This window comes from Rhinopithecus roxellana, chromosome 5 (genome assembly GCF_007565055.1).
Source record: "Rhinopithecus roxellana isolate Shanxi Qingling chromosome 5, ASM756505v1, whole genome shotgun sequence".
Taxonomy (NCBI): Eukaryota; Metazoa; Chordata; class Mammalia; order Primates; family Cercopithecidae; genus Rhinopithecus; species Rhinopithecus roxellana.
The window spans coordinates 110,725,111-110,747,109 of NC_044553.1; the positions used below are offsets into that span (position 1 = coordinate 110,725,111).

At 40.1% G+C, this 21,999-nt stretch overlaps 1 protein-coding gene across 2 annotated transcripts in view; it reads right to left on the reverse strand.

Moving 5' to 3' along the window:
• The window catches only part of PEAK1 (pseudopodium enriched atypical kinase 1), a 300,449-nt gene that overhangs the window by 13,985 nt on the left and 264,465 nt on the right, over nt 1–21,999 (reverse strand). For both annotated transcript variants that reach the window (XM_010373269.2, XM_030930492.1), the window contains one exon: nt 10,804–11,549. In XM_010373269.2, the coding sequence (XP_010371571.1) occupies nt 10,804–11,549 (746 nt within the window). The remainder of the gene's footprint in view (nt 1–10,803; nt 11,550–21,999) is intronic.

Consider the following 21,999-nt stretch of genomic DNA (forward strand, 5'->3'; position numbering starts at 1 on the left):
GCTATATTCAAAATAGATTAAGTGTTTAATACATAAAATGCTGTGTGGGCCCAAAGTACTCAGGACTCCATGTTGTAGGAATCTGCTATGAGAACTGTCAGGCAGGCCAGGTAATTTACAGCTTGAATTGCTGCAACAATGTTCACATGCCCAAGAAAGTGATTTTGGATCCTAGAAGAGAAATTCAAGAAGGTAACTGTGTAAGATTTTACCATTTTATTTGTGAGTTGTACTCATCGAAGCTTTTCACTCTCCCACTCAGTATGTGTATCCAATGAAAATAACTTGTGTTCCTGAGTCAGTAATTTAGGCTGTCAGAATGATGCCCAGGATGTTCACACTAGAGAAACTGAGGCACAGAGTAGTCCTATAACCAGCTCAGGGCCCACATTAGGAATTCAATTAACTTGAATTCCAACTTGTGATTCTCAACTATATCCTCTCACCTCATTAATTAAAGTCATGCTCCCTTTTCCCACCAGACAACTCATTTTGATTCCAGGTTTACAGAAACATCCAAAACCTCTCCTTCCTAAATCAGTTCCCAGTTGAGACTCAGGTGCTTCTGTATGCACTGAGCCTGAAACGAAAGGGACACCAAACTAGGATGGCCATGAGTATGTGTAGTTGGCTGCTGATGAATCACTTCCTGTAAAGTTTCACTGTTAAAAATATTTATGTTGAATTATGAAAGTGGAAGTGGTTTCCCCTCTAGTTTTTTCCTCACCCCTAAGCCAGTAATTAATTGCCTGTGTATATAGTCTGAACTAGCTGTAAATTCCTACCAATCATAGTTGTTCCTGTAATGCTTTTTCATTTAGTATCTTGTTTTGTCAGCATCCACCCAAATGAGATAAACGGAGACTCTGGAGTCAAAAATGCAGTAAAAGATGCTGGTCTCCACAGTTCACCTCTACATTATTATAAGCTTTTAACAAGATTCTGGCATAGCTGGAAGAAAGGAAGCAGCCCCACTTTTGTAACAGGGAAGTGTACATCTTTATTGAGTTTTGTATGCTCTATCCTTGAGAACAAAGACTGGGACTACCTTAACGATACCTACTATCCCAATTCTGGAAGAAAATAATTCAGAAATTTATACTTTTTGCTTATGTGAAATTTTTAGCATCCTCTTCAAAGTAACTGCATCCAAATTTCCTCTGTGGTCTCACATGGCAGTACTTTTTATAAAATGATCTCATAAGTGCAATGAAAAAAACAACACCTCAGTGATACTGAGCCATAATTTTGTCAACTGTCCATCCTGATTCTAAGCAAAAGGCTGTCATTTTTCCATTAAGAAACAACACTGAAACACAGCAAGGCCAGTTTACTGCCTCAGGTATGAAATAATAGGAGAGGTTCTACCTAGGAGTCAGGTTCTACCTAGGAGCCTGCCACAAAGCTGGTGTCCCCATGCAGAAGTGACTGTTCCTTGCTGGCCTTAGTTTCCCACTGTGTAGAATGGTGAAGGCCCTTCTAAAATTGGCTTTAGTCTACTATGAGGATATGAGGATTAGTCTACTATGGATTTGGATATGAGGATTTAGTCTACTATGAGGATATAAGGATTATGTGTTTGGTCAGTGCCTACCCAGATTCTTTGAAAGGGAAAAAGCAAGTTAGATTTTATTTAGAGGACAGGGAAGTTAAGTTCAGGCTTAAATTTATGTTAAGTTTTACTTTGAGAGCAGGAATGGTTAAGTTAAGGGCTGGAGGCCAGCCAATATATAGCCCACAGAGACAGACAATGCAATCTGCTGGGTGGTGGCTCACCAAATGGGGAAGAGAGGATAAAAGAAGATATGGACAAGATGGAAAATGGGAGTTGAAAGTTAAATATTGTTTGGAAATCAATTTGGCTCTTCTTTCACCAAAACATTTATTTAAAAAGTAGGCTGTGCTCACTGCCTCCACAGCTTCCTCCTCCTATTCGCTCTTTAAACTGTGTCTGGCATTCATCCCCATTATTACCAACATTGCATTTTCTTGAGGCTTACAAGAGATTAAATTCTTGCCTTCTTCTGAGTCTTCATTCTGCACAAGCCCTCTGCAACCTTGGACTCTTTGGCCTGTAGGGCCCTGCCTTTTGCTACAGATTTTCCAGTTGTTCCTACTTTGGGTCACTTAGATGTGTGGGCCTTTTCCCACTTTGCAGACTCTTCCATTACAATCTCATGTAGTCCCACAGTTTCAACTAAATCAAGTCTATGACCACATTTCTAGGTTTGAACTCTCTTCTGAGTACCAAACCCACATTTTTACCTGGATCCTGGGGTTCTCTCAACTTGGCTGCCCTATGGGCATATCCCATTGAGATCTCATTTTTCTGGCTTTTCTGATTCATATTTCAACTAATGGCATCACCATTCTCTTGGAGGTTGTTCTACCTTGAAATTTTAGCATCACTGCCCTAGTCCCATACTCACCAGACATGGTCAACTGCCTCCCTCAGCTCTTTAACCATCTGCCCCTTCTTTTCCTTTGCCTTATGTCAGGTCTCATTTTACCTGGACTACTGCAATAGCATAATGACTGGCTTCCTTGCTTCCAGTCCTTCTGACCTCTCTTACAATAGTTGTCATCCAAAATCTTATGTTATTTCTGTTTAAAAATACTTAGTGGCTTCCCACAAAACACAAAATAGTCTAACCTCTTAAGTTCGTCACTCAAATCTCTAAATTTGGTCTCTTATCTCTCCATAGCCTAATTTTCCACTATTCTCTCAATGTACTGCATTTACCACAAAGAATAGCAAAGTGGATACAAAAGGCCCTTTCTTATTGGCCCCAAGAGAAGTACTAATAACTTATTTCATTCATTAATCTTCACTTATCTTTACATCTCTGTATACCACTCTGAACTTTCATTATAATCTGTTTTGTTTAAGAGCTATTATTTATGCCTTTGTCTTTCTCACTGGAATATAAGCTTCTTGAGGGCAAGGCCTTTGTTTTATTCGTATTTATTTCTGTAAACTACAACAAATATCACAATGTTTTATACAGTAAACACTTTTTGAAAGGTCAAGAAATATTTATTGAATGCCAACTATGTACACGATATTATAATAGATGCTAATGATGTAAGAATTAATAAGCCATGGTCCCCGCCATGGAGAAGGTCAGGTATAATAGTGGGGAGATGGGAGAGGAAGCATGTTCTTGTTTAATTATATAACTGTCTCATGATACTGCAATGGTTAAGAAATCCAGTAGGTATAGCATGCAACATGTGCTCAGAAAATTAAAGAAGAAAATTCAGAGCTGGATTCTTTAAGAACACATAGGAGCTTTCCAAGTATGTGAAAAGGAAGGAATAACCAACTTTTACTAAATGCTTAACTTTGTGCCAAGTGATGCTCTCAGCACTGTGTGTGTGTGTGTGTGTGTGTGTGTGTGTGTGTATCACTGTATACATATTAACTTCTGTGATTTTTTACAATGGTTTTAAGAAGACCTAAAGTATTTTTTCCATTTTACAGATAAAGACACTGGATATAGAAAAGGAAAGTAATGGCCAAGGTAACAGCTAATATGTAGCTACAGCACAGATTTAAACCCAGGTCTGTCTGACTTAAAAGCCTAAATTCTTAGCCACTTTGTTAACAGTCCTCACATTTTGTACATAGGAACCACTTGGGGTACTTAGTACAAATGCAGTTTCCAAGGCTTTACTGCCAGCCATTCTGATTCTGTAGGCATGGAATACGGCCAAGGAAATGACATTTTTAATGAGGATCCCTCAGGTGATTCTGAAATAGGTCACAGCAGATCACAATGCAGAAATTCTTTATTGTATTATACTGTCTCCCAGGAGAAGAGCAGTCCAGAGAGAGGAACCAGAGTGTGCAAAAGCCGAGTAGCATTAAACAGGTGCTGTTTATAATTGGTACTAGAGGATGGGACTACAGAGATGAATAACTAAGGATACCTGTTTTAAAGAAGCTTAGTGCCAAATGATTCAAAATCTATGATTCTTGTTTTTTTAATTGAAAAGATATTATGACATCATTTTTTAACTAATCAAAATAACTGTTACCACCTTAACACAGGAATTATTTGAGTATCACCATTTTGTAGGTCAATTTTCTTAAAGTTATGATCATGTTATTGGCATTCTACTACTTTCATGTGACATTTAAAAAATGGTTTTCATAATTTTATGTAGTCTTCATAATTACCACTTTTAGTAGGTACAAACATTCCATTGGACTTACGAGCCATAATTTATTATATTGATGTCTTAATATAAGGTACCTAGTTTGTTTCCAATTTTTGGAAGTACTTAAATTCTTGAAGCTGTTTGCAGCTTTCCCTCATAATTTTAAGGAAAAACAAAGATGTTTACATCTCTGAAGTAATGAGAAAGAATATCTAAGTGCAGAACCTATCTAAATATGCTCAAGCCAATGCCTAAGGTTAAGAAAGAATAGTGAGTGATCTAGAAAAGGTTGAGCAGCAATTTTCCATTATTGTTAATAACAATAATGCATTATTTTATATATACTTTACAGTTTATAAAAGCAGTTTCACTATAGAAACACATGTACTATAACAATCATCTGAGGTAAGTAGGGCAGTTAATATACACTGATGTGAAAACCAAGAGAGGCGCATGACTTGCATAAAAATACACAGTGATATCTTCAGAACTTGGACCCAGATCAGCTGACTCCAAAGCTCTTTATTCAGTGCTGTGATGCCTTTTCATTTAAGACCAACACAAATAATAAAGCTAATCATGTTGAATGAAGATTAGAATAAATATGAAAGAGGAAAACCTTCAAATCCAGGAAAAGTCCTGAGTTAAAACCACTTGCTTTATAACAAAGACAAACATGACACCTTCTATGGACAGAATTGTCTCTCTCCCCCACCTCTTCATATGTTGAAGCCCTAGCCTACAATGTTACTGTATTTTGGAGACAAGGCTAACAAGGAGGTAATTAAGTAAAAAGAGATCATAAGAGTGGGGCCATGATGTGACAGGATTAGTGTCCTTTTAAGAAGAGACACTAGGGTGTGCTTGTGCATGCTTCTTGTGTTTTCTCTCTCTCTCTTTCTCTTCCAGCCTCCATAACTGTGAGAAAATAAATTTATCCTTTTCAGTCTATGGTATTTTGTTATGGCAGCCTGAGCAGGATGAGATTTTGATACTGAGAAGTGGTGTGCTGTTGTAAAAATACTTTAAAAGGTAGAAGCAGCTTTGGAATTCGGTAGAGGCTAGAAGAGTTTTGAGATGCATGTGAGAAAAAGCCCAGATAACCATGAACAGACAGTTGCTAGAAATATGGACGCTAGGGGCGATTCTGATGAGGTCTCTGATAGTAACGAGGAACATTACTGGAAACTGGAGGAAAGGCAATCCTTGTCATAAAGTGACAAAGAATTTAGCAGAACTATGTTTTGTAGAAGACAAAACTTGCAAGAGATGAAATTGAGATTTCTAAGCAAAGTGAAGGAGTGGCTTGGTTCCTCCTGACTGCTTATAGTAAAATGTGAAAGGAGAGAGATAAATTGAAAAAGGAATTGTTGAGCAAAAAGAAACCAGAATGTGAAGACTTGGAAAATTCGCAGTCTATCCATACTGTGAAAAAGGTGAGGCTGGGCGTGGTGGCTCATGCCTGTAACCCCAGTACTTTGGGAGGCTGAGGCGGGTGGGTCATCTGAGGTCAGGAAATCGAGACTAGCCTGGCCAACATGGTGAAACCCTGTCTCTACTAAAAATACAAAAATCAGTAGGTGTGGTGGCAGACGTCTGTAATCCCAGCTACTTGGGAGGCTGAGGCAGGAGAATCACTTGAATCCGGGAGGCGGAGGTTGCAGTGAACTGAGATTGTGTCACTGCACTCCACCCTGGGTGACAAAGTGAGATTCCATCTCAAAAAAAAAAAAAAAAAAAAAAAAAAAAAGTGAAAGCTTGTTCTAAGAGAATACCAAGGGTGTGGCTAAACAACTATTTGGTAAAGAGAAGATGGGTATGACTTACGGACTTAACCAGCCATCTCAACACAAGTCAGGGATAAGAATGGGATTATACCAGCAAAGACATTGCCAGTTTGAATTAAAAGGGAAAAAGTGGCACAAAATAAAGGAAGGCTACTGAACTTGGATTCTACAGGACTAGCCCACAGAGCTATTTGGCTGCTAACATGTACTATTCTTCAAGGAAAGGGAAGAATGATCCTGAAAGTGATACAGAAACATCAGGGCTGCTTTTCCCACCAAAGGACCAGTAGGCAAGGCTGATCCATCCTCAGTTTCAAAGGGTGAAGTTGCCTCTTGAGATCTGGTAGGCCAGGATAACCATGACCAGTGCCTCAGTATTGGCCGCTATGTGGAGCCATGGTGGTGATGCTGCCACTCCAGTAGGCTTGCAGGGGAGAATATCAAATCAAAGAGGATTATTCTTGGGCCGAAGATTTAATAGAACTTGACTTGCCAGGTTTCGGAATTGCTTGGGATTTATCACTCCTTCCTTCCTTCTGATTTCTTCTTCTTGGAATGGGAATGTCAATCCTATGCCTGTTCACAGTTGTATTTTGTAAGCACATAACTTGTGGTTTCACAGGTTCACAACTGGAGAGCCTCAGGACAAACCATACCTTGAATCTCACCCATATCTGATTTAGATGATATTTAGATGAGACTTTGGACTTTAGAGATGATGCTGCTATAGATAAGAATTTTGGAGCTGTTGGGATGTGTTTTGCATGCTATAAGGACAGATATTCTGAGGCAGGGTGGGTTAGAGGTAGAGTTCTATGGGCTAAATTATGTCTTCCCCACCACCAATTAGTATGTTGAATCCTTAACCCCCAATGTGAGACAGTACCCATAAAGAGGTAATTAAGGCTAAATTAGGTCATAAGCATGGAGCCCTGATACAATAGAACTGGTGTCCTTATAAGAGATACCAGTGCATAGCCTCTCCCTTGCACTCTCTTCCTTCCTCTCTCCCTCCCTCCTTGCCATGTGAGGACACAAAGAGAAGGTGGCTGTCTGTAAGCCAGGAAGAAAGCCCTCCCCAGAAAGCAAATAAGCTGGAACCATGAACTTGAATTTTTTAGCCTCCAGAAATGGGGAAAATAAATTTCTGTTGTTTAAGCCATACAGAATATGGTGTGTTGTTATGCAACCTGAGCAAATTAAAATAACATACAGTTAGCACCCTATGACTGCAGTGGATTTGGTATTTAAGGAGGAGGGGCGGTATCCTTTGGCTTTCAAATTGCTAAATTCTACCATTTTTTTTTTTTTTTTTTTTTGAGATGTTGTCCCACTTTGCTGCCCAGGCTGGAGTGCAGTGCCTCAGCTTACTGCAACCTCCACCTCCCGGGTTCAAGCATTTCTCATGCCTCAGCCTCCCGAGTAACTGGGATTACAGGTGCCCACCACAATGACTGGCTATTTTTTTTTTTTGTATTTTTAGTAGAGACGGGGTTTCACCATGTTGGCCAGGCTGGTTTCCATCTCCTGATCTCAGGTGATCTGCCTGCCTCAGTTTCCCAAAGTGTTGAGACTACAGGCGTGAGCCACCACGCCTGGCCTACCATTGACTTTTTGTTTGCAACATTTTAAAGAACTTTTAGTCTCTTCAAGAGACAGTTACACTCATTAGACTATTCTAAATTCCCTTAGTATGGGAAGGGAATTTAATAAGACAAACAGAAAGAAGTTGTTTGTGTGGGCCAACTGGTAGTGTCTTTTGCTTTTCTATGCAAAGGCAGGGTTCACAGAGCCCTAACAGTTTATTCCTCTAAGGTTGTACAATCAATTGGGCACTTCTGGAAATACCACAGGGTCTTAAAAGAAACATTTATATTTAGCATTTAGTGTAAAATATCCTTTTCCAAACCTGCCAACAACTCTACTATATAACCACTGGCCACCTGTTCTTTGGAGATTGGTTTGACATCATTATAAGCAAAGAAATCAATACCAGACCACTGATTTGGGAAAGAGACAAGATTGCAAGGCAACAATACATAAAGTTAGTCAAGCTCTACTTCTCAATTGTTTTGAAAGAACAGATAGTTCAATGTCCCTTTCTGAAACAGGTACTCATCCTGCATTGGTGATTTTGCAGCAATAAGGACCCAAGATAGATAAGGCACCATAACCTCAATTTATATAACAGGTCTTAAGTGCTATGTAGAATCTCAAAATGCCTTTTTAAACTCATCAGTAATGTATTAACTTGAATCCAGATCCCCTCCTTACAGTTTACCCTCAGTTTAATTTAAAAAGTGTGGGCTGGAGCACACGATTACTCTGCCAGTGACATCAGACAGTCAACTGGTGTAGATACTGTAACTGCAGAGGGCAGCTAGCTGAAGGTCTGTTTCAAACATACATTCTGTCTTGATAGGGAAGGCCAATCGTTTACCTTATCCGTTAATTTGCTAAGATACCATCTGGTCTTTCTAAGCCAAATTAACATGTAAAAGTCATTTAGATATGTTAATTGCTTTTGAAGCAGTGAATAGAATCAGTAAAAAGGGACTACGGGAATGGAGAACACTACCTTAAGTTTACATAGGGCTTTGTGTTTTTCAAAAACCTTTCACATGCATTATCTCACTTGATCCTACCCTCACTGTAAACATCTGAAAGAGGAGGAAATTGAGGCTCAAAGATCGTTGCTCTCTTAAAGTAACCTAGGGAAGAAGGTAGTGGGTAGTGAATAAAATGAACACTTATTGGGGACATTTTGTTCTCTTTTAACCAAACAACAGCTCCATAAGATGGGTGCCATTATTGACAAAGCTACTAAGAGGCAGAACCAGAATCTGAACCCAAATCTTTTTGACTTCAGAGTCCACACTTTATTTATTATATTGATGAAACCTATGGCTTTCTGTTACAGTGAATGTAACTGGGCAATAATTCTTGACGTCAAGAGTTTAGCTGTCTTGAAGACGTGGGTTATCTGAAATAAGCAATCTACATGTAAGAAATTGATAAGTGGCACAATGGACAAAATTTTTGTGATTAAAACAGCTCTGGCAGGGTCTGGTGGCTCATGCCTGTAATTTCAGCACTTTGGGAGGCCGAGGCGGACAGATTGAGACCATCTGGCCAGCATGGTGAAACCCTGTCTCTACTAAAAATACAAAAATTAGCCAGGCGTGGTGGCCCACGCCTGTAGTCCCAGCTACTCAGGAGGCTGAGGCAGGAGAATCTCTTGAACCTAGGAGGCAGAGGTTGCAGTGAGCCAAGATCGCGCCACTGTACTCCAGCCTGGCAACAGAGGGAGACTCCGTCTCAAAAAACAAAACAAAACAAAACAAAACAAAACAACACAAAACAACACAACAACAAAAAACTCAGTTCTACTACTTGCTAGCTGTGTGATCCTAACCAAGTCAGCTTACTTCTTGGAGCTTCATTTTCCTCATATGTCAAATGGAGAAAAATGTCTTAATCTCATAAAGTTGATGTGAAGATTAAATTACATAACAAAAATAAAGTTTCAGGCACATCAATAAACGTTAGTTATCCTCCTCTATAAAAATGTTTCTCTAGGGAGCAAAGGAGTTACAGAGAAGAGGTAGACAAGCATTTCTTAGCTGGTAAAGTCAGAAACATAAACCATGTATGGTGGCTCATGTCTGTAATCCCAGCACTTTGGGAGGCCAAGGTGGGAGGATCACTGGAAGCCAGGAGTTTGAGACTAGCCTGGGCAACATAGTGAGACCACCATCTCTACCAAAAACAAAAAAATTAGTCATGTGGTAGTGCACAGCTGAGGCTGCAGTGAGCTAGGATCACGCCACTGCACTCCAGCCTTAAAAAAAGACAGAAACATGCAGCGAAAGGTACATAACAGACCTCGTATTTATATGTAGCACTTGCAAAAAGCAAAGCTCAAGGGTTATCTACTTTTTTTTTGAATACAGGGTCTCACTTTGTTGCCCAGGCTGTAGTGCAATGACCTGATCATGGCTCACTTCAGCCCTGGCCTCCTGGGCTCAGGTGATCCTCCCACCTCAGCCTTGTGGGTGGCTGGGACTACAGGCATGAGCCACCACATTTGGCTAATTTTTTTCCATTTTTTTTTTTTGTAGAGACAGGGGTTTACCATGTTGCCGAGGCTGGTCTCGAACTCCCGGGCTCAAGCTATCCACCTGTTTCGGGATCCCAAAGTGCTGGGATTACAGCCGTGAACCACCATGCCTGGCCAGGTTACCTACTTTAAAAACACTTCTTTGGCCGGGCACGGTGGCTCACGCCTGTAATCCCAGCACTTTGGGAGGCTGAGGTGGGTGGATCACCTGAGATCAGGAGTTTGAGACCAGCCTCAATGTGGTGAAACCCCATCTCCACTAAAAATACAAAAATTAGCTGGGCGTGGTGGCAGGTGCCTATAATCCCAGCTACTCAGGAGGCTGAGGCAGGAGAGTCACTTGAACCTGGGAGGCGGAGATTACAGTGAGCTGAGATTGCACCATTGCACTCCAGCCTGGGCAACAAGAGCGAAACTCTGTCTCAAAAAAAAAAAAAAAAAGACTTCTTTGACTTCTAGAGTTTGGGTTAAGGTACCTCCAAGATCCCATAGAATTCTTGTTTACTTCTATCTTTGCATGCAGTATACTGTTGTAATTCTGTTAAGTTACACATCTGTTTTCTCTAAATAATAAATAAGCCCCCTGCTTAATCCAGCATCTGGTACAAGGTAGATGCTCAATAATTTGCTGAATGGAGGAATGAAGGAAAGAAAGGAGAAAAGCAGAATGAATGCATCTCAACAACAATGTACTGGTTAAGACTTAACATGAGATTTATAATATTTTCTTACCTTGACTGCATAGTTATTAAGTGGATCTTTTGCATATGAAGCAGTATAGTAAACTGCATCACCTGCCTCACAACATGGTTTATCGCTGGTTAGCCTGAAGTCTGACCAGCTGTCCACTCCAAAACGGAGCTGGTCTTTCTGCCCAGCCATGAAAAGGTCTTCGCATTTAACAGCCAGTTTCTTCAAGGCATCTGTATGAAGGCTTCGGATTTTACCCACTACTTCCTCCCGATTCTCAAGTCCTCGATAAAGTGCTTGTCTCTGCGGCTTCTGGATGCCTCGGCCCTGTCTGCAAGAGGGCCCACGCCGGCTAGAGAGGGATTCCATGCTGTTGGAAAATCTATCCTTAATACTGAGAGTGGTTAAGCTGGAAATGCTGTTTGCTGCTGAGGGGACAGGTCTCTCCTTGCACAATGGCCTTTCCAAGGAGTCGTAAGACTCAATGTCCAGTCCTTTGAGTTCATAGCTGATGGAAGAACCAGCACTGCTAGCATCCCAGTTGGGGTCGATATCATAGGTGGGATTAGCCATGACACAAAGACTACTTTCCATGGATTTCTGGAGGTCCTTGGAGATTGGCTCTGTATTGGCTCTTATGATCATCTTCTTTGGCAGTGGGGGAGGTGTAGGTTGGGAAGCATTGGGTGCTTCTTGGTCTGTTTTCCCTCCAAAGGCAATGGCATCATCCACAGCTCCCTTGGGCTGTCGTGGCTGCTTGGGAGGTATCATGGCTGCTCTAGATTGCCCTGTATTGTTTTTAAAGCAATAAAAAGGAAACAGTAAGTAAACTTTTCAATCTCATTTTATAACTGAAACTTGAGCAGAAATGAGTAAGGTAACCATGGGAATGTAAGAATAAGTCAACTCTTTAGTTCAAAATGGGAAAAGAGAACAACCAAAGAACAAATACCTAAACATTGAAGTATCCAAGCCTTGATGGGAACAATAAATATGCATAATGTTTTGGCCCTGTCCAGGAACAGGGCACTGGTTTGGGTGATGAGTTTTGTTTTCAAAAAGGAAACCAGATTCTCCAGTCCTACCCTTCAGAGTGCTGTATTCACACCACACCAGAATATTAAGGAATGACAGACACTCAAATATACTTGTATTGTGACAGAGTAGAGATGATAGCATTATGGATAAAGAAAATACTTGGGAGCATTATTACAAACAGAATTGAAACTAGCAATGCGACCATTAGACAGGGGCTCCGAAGATAGTATTCTGTTCTTTTTATTCCAAAGTTACATTGTATTGTATATAGTACTTGTCAGATATATAACATTTTCCAACACATGAAAACAATTTCAAAAGCCATGATATTTATTTTACTATAGAGATGGATTCTGACATTGCTTAAACTGGTCTACATAAAAGATTCCTGTGATTGTCGTAAGGGGAACAGTGTATATGAGCAGTCAACTTCTGTTCTGAACACTAATTCCCAAACTCTTATGTGATTCTCTCTTATTTTGGTGGGCATATATGTTGTGATTTGACAGATACAATCTTTCAACATCTTTTATAAGCCCTAGTTAGAGAACAATTCATCTCTGCTTAGTTTCCAGCATTTATGATTAGAAAAAGATAAAACACATGTGTGTTTGAATACACCTTCAGGACTTATTGTATAACAGAGAGAAAATGTTATTTTTTAAAGACAGAGAAATATACACAAAACTTCCATAAAGGCTATTAAAATTAGTCTTGTTATTAAAATGAGGTCTCTACTCAAGATCTCAGAGTTATAAGGCTCTGTTATGGGTTGAATTATATCCCCCCAAAAGGTATGTTGAAGTGCTAACCCCTGGTACCTATGATTGTGACCTGTCAGATGTCTTTGTAGATTTAATAGTTAAGATGAGGTCATTAGGATAGGCCCTAATCCAATATGACTGATGTCCTTATAAGAAGGAAAAACACCATGTGAAGACAGGGACAGAGAGGGAAAACACCACATGACATTGGAGGCAGAGTCTGGAGTGACACAGGTGCAGACTAAGAAATACGGAGGATTGATGGCCACTACCAGATGCCAGACAAAGGCAAGAAAGGAATCTACCCAGTGTCTCAGAGGGAACACAGACCTGCTGACACCTTGATTTCAGACTCCTAGTCTCCATAACTGTGAGAGAATATATTTGTGTTGTTTTAAGACACCCATTTGTGGTACTTTTTCACAGCAGCCCTAGGAAACTCATCCATTCTCCTACTGATATTCATATAGAGTAGAAGGTGCTGGATGGGGCTGAGGATGATAATGATAGGGGTGGTGGTTTTGTTTTGTTAAAATCATGTCCTTGCAGCATGTCAATGGTAAGCACCGATATAATCTGGGATTGTAATAGTGTTGCTTATGATAGGGATAAGTTCTGAGAGAGTTAGGCAATCTCATAATTATGCAAAAATCATAGAGTGTACTTACATGAACCTAGATGGTACAGCCTACTACACACCTAGGCTATATGGTATAGCCTACTGCTTATAGGCTACAAACCTGTACAACATGGTACTGTACTGAATACTGTGGGTAACTGTAACACAATGCTAACTACTTGATATGGTTTGGTTGTGTCCCCACCCAAATCTCATCTTGAATTCCCACATGTTGTGGGAGGGACCCAGTGGGAGGTAATTGAGTCAGCACAGGTCTTTCCCATACTGTTCTTGTGAGAGAGAATAAGTCTCATGAGATCTGACGGTTTTAAAAAGAGGAGTTCCCCTGCACACGTTCTCTCTCTTTGCCTGCTGCCATCCACATACGATGTGACTTGCTCTTCCTTGCCCTCTGCCATGATTGTGAGGCCTCCCCAGCCATGTGGAACTGTAAGTCTAATAAACCTCTTTCTTTTGTAAATGGCCTGGTCTCATGTCTGTCTTTATCAGCACTGTGAAAACTGACTAATACAGTAAACTGGTACCAGTAGAGTGGGGTGTTGCTGAAAAGATACCCAAAAATGTGGAAGCAAGTTTGGAACTAGGTAGCAGGCAGAGGTTGGAACAGTGTAGAGGGCTCAGAAGAAGACAGGAAAATGTGGAAAAGTTTGCAACTTCCTAGAGACTTGTTGAATGGCTTTGACAAAAGTGCTGATAGTGACATGAACAATAAGGTCCAGGCTGAGGTTGTCTCAGATGGAGATAAGGAACTTGTTGCGAACTGGAGCAAAGGTGACTCTTGTTATGTTTTAGCAAAGAGACTGGCAGAAATTTGGCCCTGCCCTAGAGATTTGTGGAACTTTGAACTTGAGAGAGACGATTTAGGGTATCTGGTAGAAGAAATTCCTAAGCAGCAAAACATTCAAGAGGAGACTTAGGTGCTGTTAAAGGCATTCAGTTTTATAAGGGAAGCAGAGCATAAAAGTTCAGAAAATTTGGCTTGGTGCAGTGGCTCATGCCTATAATCCCAGCACTCTGAGAGGCTGAGGCAGGTGGATCACTTGAGGTCAGGAGTTTGAGACCAGCCTGGCCAACATGGTGAAACCCTGTCTCTACTAAAAATGTAAAAATTACCCGTGCGTGGTGGCAGACACCTGTAGTCTGAGCTACTCAGGGGGCTGAGGCAGGAGAATTGCCTGAACCTGGGAAGTGGAGGTTGCAGTGAGCCGAGATCATGCCACTGTACTCCAGTTGGTAACAGAGCGAGACCCTGTCTCCAAATAAATAAATAAATAAAATAAAATAAAATATAAAAATCAGAAAATTTGCAGCCTGACAATGCGATAGAAAAGAAAGTACCATTTTCTGAAGAGAAATTCAAGCCCGTTGCAGAAATTTGCATAAGTAATAAGGAGCTGAAGGTTAATCCCCAAGAAAATGGGAAATATTTCTCCAGGGCATGTTAAAAGTTTTCACGGCAGCCCCTCCCATCACAGGCCGGAAGGCCTAGGAGGAAAAAGTAGTTTCCTGGGCCAGGCCCAGGGTCCTCGTGCTGTGTGCAGCCTAGGGACTTGGTGCCCTGTATCTTAACCATTCCAGCCATTGCTGAAAGGGGCCAATACAGAGCTCAGGCGGTGGCTTCAGAGGGTGCAAACCCCAAGCCTCGGCAGCTTCCATGTGGTGAGTGCACAGAGGTCAAGAATTGGGGTTTGGGAACCTCTGCCTAGGTTTCAGAGGATGTATGAAAATACCTGGATGCTGAGGCAGAAGTTGCCTGCAGGGGTCGGGCCCTCACGGAGAACCTCTGCTAGGGCAGTGTGAAAGGGAAATGTGGCCTCGGAGCCCCCACACAGAGTCCCTACTGGGGCACTGCCTAGTGGAGCTGTGAGAAGAGGGCCACTGTCCTCCAGATCCCAGAATTGTAGATCCACTGACAGCTTGCACCATGCATGTGGAAAAGCCACAGACACTCAATACCAGCCCCTCAAAGTAGCTGGGAGGGAGGCTATACCCTGCAAAGCCACAGGGGTGGAGCTGCCCAAGACCATGGGAACCCACGTCTTGCATCAGCATGACCCAGATGCAAGGCATGGAGTCAAGGGAGATCACTTTGGAACTTTAAGATTTGACTGCCCCGCTGAATTTCAGACTTGTGTGGGGCATGTAGCCCCTTTGTTTTGGTCAATTTCTCCCGTTTGGAATGGCTCTATTTACCCAGTGCCTGTACCTGCATTGTATCTAGGAAGTAACTAACTTGCTTTTGATTTCACAGGCTCATGGGTGGAAGGGACTTGCCTTGTCTCAGATGAGACTTTGGACTATGGACTTTGGAGTTAATGCTGAAATGAGTTAAGATTTTAGGGGACTGTCGGCCTGATAGGTTTTGAAATGTGAGGACATGAGATCTGGGAGGGGCAAAGGGTGGAATGATATGGTTTGGCTGTGTCCCCACCTAAATCTCATTTTGAATTCCCATGTGTTGTGGGAGGGACCTGGTGGGAGGTAATTGAATCACAGGGGCAGGTCTTTCCCCTGCTGCTCTCATGATAGTGAGTAAGTCTCACAAGATTTTAAAAAGAGGCTTTTAAAAGAGGAGTTCCCCTGCACAAACTCTCTCTTTGCCTGCTACCATTCACATAAGATGTGACTTGCTCCTCCTTGCCTTCCTCCATGATTGTGAGGCCTCCCCAGCCATGTGGAACTGTAAGTCCAATAAATCTCCTTCTTTTGTAAATTGCCCAGTCTTGGGGATGACTTTATCAGCAGTGTGAAAATGGACCAACACACTACTTGTGTATCTAAATGTAGAAAAGGTACAATAAAAATACAGTATAAAAGATAAAAAATGGTATGCTTGTATAGGGCACTTACCATGAAAGCAGCCTGCAGGACTGGAAGTAGCCCTGGGTGAGTCACCAAGTGAGTGGTGAGTGAATGTAAAGGCCTTGCATATTATTACCATACACTACTGGAGACTTTATATATACTGTATACTTAGGCTGTACTAAATTTATTTAAAAATTTTTGATTTTAATTAATTAAGTTTAATTAATTATTGAATTAACCTTAGCTTGCTGTATAATTTTTAACTTTATAAACTTAAATTTTGTTTAACTTTTTGAGTCTTATAATAACACTTAGCTTAAAACACACTGTACACTGTTTAAAAATATTTTTTCTTTGGGCCAGGCACGGTGGCTTATGCCTGTAATCCCAGCACTTTGGGAGGCCAAGGCAGGCGGATCACTTGAGGTCAGGAGTTTGAGACCAGCCTGGCCAATGTGGCGAAACCCTGTCTCTACTAAAAATACAAAAATTAGCCAGGCATGGTGGTGCATGCCTATAGTCCCAGCTACTCAGGAGGCTGAGGCAGGAGAATCACTTGAACCTGGGAGGTGGAGGTTGCAGTGAGCTGAGATCATAACACTGCACATCAGCCTGGGTGACAGAGTGAGACTCTGTCTCAAAAAAAAAAAAAAAAATTTTTTTTCTTTGTGTCTTTATGCTACAAATCTTTCTCTATTTAAACACATTTTATTTATTTTTATTTATAAACTTTTTTGTTAAAAATGAAGACACAAACACACATATTACTAGTCCTAACCCCTGGTACCTGTGAATGTGACCTTATTTGGAAATAAAGCCTTTGTAGATGTAATCAAGTTAAGATGAGGTCATTAGAGTGGGCCCTAACCCAGTATGACTGGTGTCCTTATAAGAAAAAACACCATGTGAAGACAGCGACAATGATGACAAAGGCCTACACAGGGTTAAGAATATCAATATCACGGTCTTCCACCTCCACATCCTATCCCACTGGTAGGTCTTCAGGGGCAGTAACACACATGGAGCTGTCATCTCCTAAGATAATAATGCCTTCTTCTGGAATACCTCCTGAAGGACCCACCTGAGTCTGTTTTACAGTTAACTTTTTAAAAATAAGTAGGAGTACACTTTAAAATTATGGTAATAGTACAGAAAATGCATAAACCAGTAACACAGTAGTTTATCACAAAGTATTATGTACTATACATAACTGTATGTGCTTTATTTTTATATGACTGGCAGCGCAGTAGGTTTGTTTACACCAGCATCACCACAAACGTCAGTAATGCCTTGCGCTATGATGATACAATGGCTGTCACTAGGTGACAGGAATTTTTCAGCTCCATCATAATCCTATGAGACCGTGTTGTTTGTGCAGCCCACTGTTGACCAAAACATCATTATATAGCACATGACTATATCCATTTCCCATGCACACCACTTTCTTCAAGAATATCTAAGAATTTATATAAGCTACAGCAAAATATACAGCAAACTCAATGACCTCTTTTCTCCACCCATGCCATGTAGTAATATTTTTATAAGGAATATAACTATATTAAATATAAACAAACAACAACACACACACATATATACACATATATAATATACATATAATATATATTGTGTGTGTATATATATTTAGAGGGAAGGACTCGGAGAGAGAGCAGAAGAGTAAGAGAAGAGAAAAAAAATATGAGAATGCTAAGCTTCAAGACGGTCTGAGCTTTTGTTTTATTCATTGCTGTAATCTCTGTGCCAAGAACAAGGTCTAGATAGAATCAATAATAATTTCTTGAATGAAGGAAAAAATATTTACTACTGAAAGAGAGAAAGTAGTAAAATTGTATAGATACCTATAATAATAAGGAAAGAAACTGAATTAGTATTTTAAAAAATTCACACAAAGAAAAAACCAGGACCAGATGGCTTCACTGATGAATTCTATCAAATGTTTAAAGAAGTATTAAGACCAATCTTTAGAAAACTTTTCTGGCCGGGCGCGGTGGCTCAAGCCTGTAATCCCAGCACTTTGGGAGGCCGAGACAGGCGGATCACGAGGTCAGGAGATCGAGACCATCCTGGCTAACACCGTGAAACCCCGTCTCTACTAAAAAATACAAAAAACTAGCCGGGCGAGGTGGCGGGCGCCTGTAGTCCCAGCTACTAGGGAGGCTGAGGCAGGAGAATGGCGTAAACCCGGGAGGCGGAGCTTGCAGTGAGCTGAGATCCGGCCACTGCACTCCAGCCTGGACGACAGAGCGAGACTCCGCCTCAAAAAAAATAAATAAATAAAATAAAATGCCATAAAAAAAAAAAAAAAAAAGAAAACTTTTCCAAAAAATAGTACAGGAGAGGGAATGCTTCCCAACTTGAATTCAATGGAGCCAATATTACCTAAATACTAAAACTAGACAAAGACATAAAAAGAAAACTAGAGACTGTCTTTTATGAATACAGATGTGAAAATCTACACAATATGCTAGCAAACAAAATCCAGCAACATATAATAAAGGATTATATACCACAACAAGGTGGGATTTATTCCAGGAATGCAAGGTTGGTTTAACATCTGAAAATCAATCAATGTAATATACCATGCCAATGGAATAAAGGGGAAAAAAAGTTCATATAATTACCTTAATAGATGCAGAAAAAAAGTTTGATAACATCAAACACCTTTCCATGATAATAACATTCAATGAACTAGAAACAGAAGAGAACATCCTCAGCCTGATAAAGGAAAGGGCATCTTTGTAAAAGAGCTAACATCATACTTATTGATAAAAGACTGGAGTTTCCCCCATAATATCAGGAACAAGATAAGGATTTGCATTCTTGCCATTTCTTTTTTTCTTTTTCTTTTCTTTTCTTTCTTTCTTTCTTTTTTTTCAGACAGGATCTCGCTTTGTCACCCAGGCTGGAGTGCAGTGGCACAATCTCAGCTCACTGCAGCCTCGACCTCCCAGGCTGAAGTGATCCTTCCATCTCAGTCCTCCAAGTAGCCAGGACTACAGGCATGCACCACCATGCCCAGCTAATTTTCTGTATTTTTCATAGAGACAGGGTTTCGCCATGTTGCCCAGGTTGGTCTCAAACTCCTGAGCTCAAGTAATCTGCCTGCCTTGGCCTCCCAAAGTGATGGGATTACAGGTATGAACCACCGCACCTCGCCCATTTCTATTCTACATTGTACAGGAGGTTCTAGTCAGGGATATTAGGAAAGAAAAAGAGATAAAGACATCCAGATTGGAAAGAGGAAAGTAAAACTCTCTTCATTCACAGATAATACAATCCTGTATATTGAGAAGCATAGGGAATCGACACACAAAAAAACTATTAGAATGAATATACCAGTTCAGCAAGGTTATAGGATACAAGATCAGCATACAAAAACCAATTCATTTCTATACATTATAAATGAATGATCCAAAATAAAATTAAGAAGACAATTCTATTTATGACACCATCAAAAAGGATAAAGTAACCAGAAATAAACCTAACAAAACTAGTGTAAGACTTGTACTTTGAAAACTATAAAGCATTGCTGAAACTAAAAAGCAAATGGAAAGACATCTTATGCTCATGGATCAGAGACTTTATATTGTTAAAATGGAAATATTCCCTAAATTGATCTACAGATTTAATATAATTCCTATCAAAATTCCAGCTAGACTTCTTGCAGAAACTGGCAGGCTCATCCTAAAATTCATATGGAAATACAAGAAACCTAGAGTAGTCAAAGTCCTTAAAAAGAATAATACACTTTCCTATTCCAAGTTATTACAAAATTATAGTAATCAAGAGTATGTGGTACTGGCGTAAGAATAGAAATACAGATGAATGAAATATATTTGAGAGTGCAGAAGTGAACCCTTATATTTAAGGCCAATTGATTTTTGACAAGATTGCCAAAACAATCCAACATGGAAAGAACAGTTTCAAGCAAAATAATGAAACTGAATCCCTACCTCACACTATACACAAAACTTAACTAAAAATGTATGAAAAATTTAAATATAAGAGCTAAAACTAAAAAACTCTTAGAAAAAAAGTAGGAATAAATCTTTGCAACCTTGGGTTAGGCAATGGTTTCTTAGATATGATACCTAAAGTATAAGTAACAAGAGAAAAAGTAGATTGGAAGTCAATAAAAATGATAAACTTTTATGCTTCAAAGGACATCTTCAAGAAAGTAAAAAAGACAACTCACAGAATGGGAGAAAATATGTTCCAATTACATAACTGATAAGAGACTTATATTCAGAAAATACATGGAACTGTTTTGAAAAAGATAAACAACCCAAGTAAAAATGGGTAAAAGATTTGCATAGCTATTTCTTCGAAGAAAATATATAAATGGCCAGTGCATGTGGAAAGATGTTCAGCATCATCACTCATGAGGTAACTGCAAACTGAGACATCATTTCATATCTACTAGGTTAGCTGTAATAAAACACACAGGCAAGTGTTGGTGAGGATGTGGAGAAATTCAATGTTTATACATTGCTAGTAGGAATCTAAAATGGTGCCACCACCTTGGAAAATATTTTGGTAGTTCCTCAAAAAGTTAAACATACAGTTACTATTTGACCCAGCATTTCGACTCCCGGGTATATACCCAAGACAACTGAAAACATGTCCACCAAAACTTAATATACAAATGTTCACGAGCGGCACATTTATAATAGCCAAAAAGTAGAAACAAACCAGATGTCCATCACCTGATGAATGGATAAATTATATGTGGTATACAATTAACTATTATTCAGGCATAAGAGGAGTGAAGTACTGATGTATGCTACAACATGGAAAAACCTTGAAAACGTTATACTAAGTGAGAGAAGTCAGTCAAAAATGACCACATATTATATGATTCCACTTATATGAAATTTCCAGAAATATATAAAGTCATAGAGACAGAAAGTAGATTAGCAGTTGTAAGGGGCTGGGGGAAGGGAAGAATGGACAGTGACTGCTAATGGATTTCTGTCTGGGATGATGAAAATGCTCTGAAATTAGACATCAGTGATGCTTGCAAAATTCTGTGAATGTACTAAAACTAACTGAACTGCACACTTTAGGAGGGTGAATTTTATGGAATGTAAATTATATCTCAATAAAGCAAATCAACAATCCATTCTTAGAAACAACCATCAATTCAGTTTTCAGTCTTACCTTCTCATTCCTCTGTGCTCTTAACCAAGCATGTAGGGGCTTGGCATTTACTGAATATTTCCTGTGATGGTGGGGTCTCCTTCCCAAAGCTGTTCCAGCCCTATTTTCTCTTGGCTAATGTGAGATGTGAGACCATGGTTTATTTACAAGATGGCAGAAGTATGCTTTGTAATAAATCCTAATTTTTCAGTTGCTGAACTAGACCTTACAGAGATGAAGCACCATGGAGAAGGTTAGAAGCAGTGAATTGCACCAGCTCAGGCCCTATCATCCTTGCCAGACAACTGTGATAATCTCCTATTATTGCTGTCTCCAGTTTTACCTCCCTCACCACACAAGCCACTAGAGAGATGTTTTTCAAACACCAAAGCTGATCATGACACTTCTCTGCTTTAAAAAATTCTTTCCTAAAGATCAAGTTCAAATCTTCAAGCACAGAAAGTGAGCCTTTCATGATCTGGCCCTGGTATACTTGTTTCTCATTGTATTTCCTCTTATATCCTAAGGCAGAGCCACCAAACTACTTGTGGTTTCTCCAGCATTCTTGGCAATTTTATGCTTCCTTTGTGTCTAGTGTCTTTGCTCATGCTGATCCTCTTCCGAGAATAGTTTCCCACTCCTCTCATCTTTAAACATTCTGCTTCTGGGGAATATTTCTTACTCCACTCCCCAGAATTGACCTTTCTTGGGCCCTCAGATAGACCCTGTGAATATTTCTCTTTAAGCACTTTACAACCCTTGACTTGTGTTCCTTCCTGAATGCCTACTGGTTTGCTCATTGAGGGAATGGACTGTGTCTCATCTGTGGACCCA